The following is a 1,627-nucleotide window of genomic DNA, read 5'->3' as shown; positions in this document are numbered from 1 at the left end:
GAGGAAGGGCGGCTGGCGAAGCCAGTTTGGCATGGGGCTGTGCTCAGCAAATAGCAAAGATCTCCAGGATGCTTCTGACACCAGCTCCTGGCACTGCACATTCTAGTTCCACCTCCCTCCATCCCTCCCCAGGTGAAGAACATTGGTTCACACTACGCAGGGGTTCTCACCTCCCACCTGCCAGGATCCGGTGTCTCAATGACATGCCTGCATTTCTTCATCCCTCGCATGGTCCAGGCCCCAGAAGGGCACAGCAGCTCAGGCAGAGTCTGCAGGGCCCAGATCCAGGTTCTGCTGCAGTTCGGCCAGGTCCAGGTCCAACAGGGGCTGGGCAGGCGGGCTCCAGCACTTGCTGCAGCTCACTTCATCCTACCTTTGCCAGCCCTTCACTGTAATCATTAATCCAGACAGTTAAATATCAAGCTGCTGCTCTCTCCCTGTGTCCTGCTGTCACATCGAGCTGCCCTAGCTGATCTGCATGGGTCTCCAGCTAGAGGCCAAGCCTCCCAGTCCCAGCAGGATGAGGGCACTGCCTACGTCACTCCTGGTGCACAGGAACAAGCAGCCAAGGCAACCAGCAAGTACTGCACAGCCACATGTCAAAGGAAGGAACATGCTGACCTCTGAGCAGGGACAGCATGGGAGACTGGATGGGCAGAAGCCTTCCCAAACCCTGCTGATGCTGCCCCAGCTGGCAGCCTTCCTCTCCACAGCAAAGCTGCAGGACCGTACAGAGTCACCAAAACCTGCAAAATGCCCCTGCACTGTCCTGGGCCCCTCTCCTGCTGGGAGGAAAGGCACAAACAGTAGCAGGAAACCTGGGGGCTCATCATGAGAGTTTGGCAGGGAAGAGTGTCCTGGTTTCTCTGGGGTAGAATCCGGGGCCAGCCGTGCACTGCAGGCCACCAGCAGTTTCAGGTCAGCCAGGAGCTTAAGCTGGGAGGGGCAAAAGGCAGGGCAGCTTCCCCAGGCAGGCTATAGGTGTACCCCAGACCATAAACTGTGCTCAGTATAAAGGGGGAAGTTTGCTGAGGATGAGAAGGAGCAGGAGCAACTTCTATCCTTGGAGGGGCTTGTTTACCGTCCTGCTCCCATGGGTTGCTTTCCTGTTTATTGTGAATTTGTAGGGCTGAATATGTCTCTGTATACTTTATATTTGTATATTAACATTAGTTTTGCTACTTCATTAAATCCATTTTCACTACAACCCATGGATCTCCTTTTCCTGATCTCCCTTCCCAGCTGGGGAGGGTCATCAGATGATGGAACAACTGTTCCAGTTTAGCCCCAGATACAGGCTGAACAGAGCCAAGGAAACATGGCATCATTTGTTTCCACACCTGTGTACACAGATTTAGTTTTTCTACAGAGGGTGCATGCAGTGAAGAAATGTGCTTGGGCAACACCCCTCACAGAGTTGAGCTGGTAAATGCAGAGCCAAATGAAGGCTGGGTGTTGGGGCCAGCCCAAGCCTAGAGGGGCATCTCATGTCTTCAGACTCAGACTCTGGAGCTCAGTTCTCCAGCTTCTCTGTTAACTGTCTCAGTGCCAGAACTCCAGTGACTGCAGGCACAGCTCATGGAAGCAGTGTGGCTACCTGCAGTTCTGTTCTGAGCAGTCTGCTGTG

The 1,627-nt window shown here is 54.0% G+C and overlaps 1 protein-coding gene across 1 annotated transcript in view; it reads right to left on the bottom strand.

Moving 5' to 3' along the window:
• GCKR (glucokinase (hexokinase 4) regulator) overlaps positions 1-230 on the bottom strand; it is a 15,864-nt gene extending 15,634 nt beyond the window's left edge. The window contains exon 1 of the mRNA XM_008938200.1: positions 171-230. Within this exon, the coding sequence (XP_008936448.1) occupies positions 171-230 (60 nt within the window). The remainder of the gene's footprint in view (positions 1-170) is intronic.
• Positions 231-1,627: the final 1,397 nt, after the last annotated feature.

This window comes from Merops nubicus, unplaced genomic scaffold, assembly GCF_000691845.1.
Source record: "Merops nubicus isolate BGI_N331 unplaced genomic scaffold, ASM69184v1 scaffold2904, whole genome shotgun sequence".
Classification (NCBI taxonomy): Eukaryota; Metazoa; Chordata; class Aves; order Coraciiformes; family Meropidae; genus Merops; species Merops nubicus.
The sequence above is the reverse complement of the archived record's forward strand: the minus strand, read 5'-3'. Positions and strand labels throughout refer to the sequence as shown.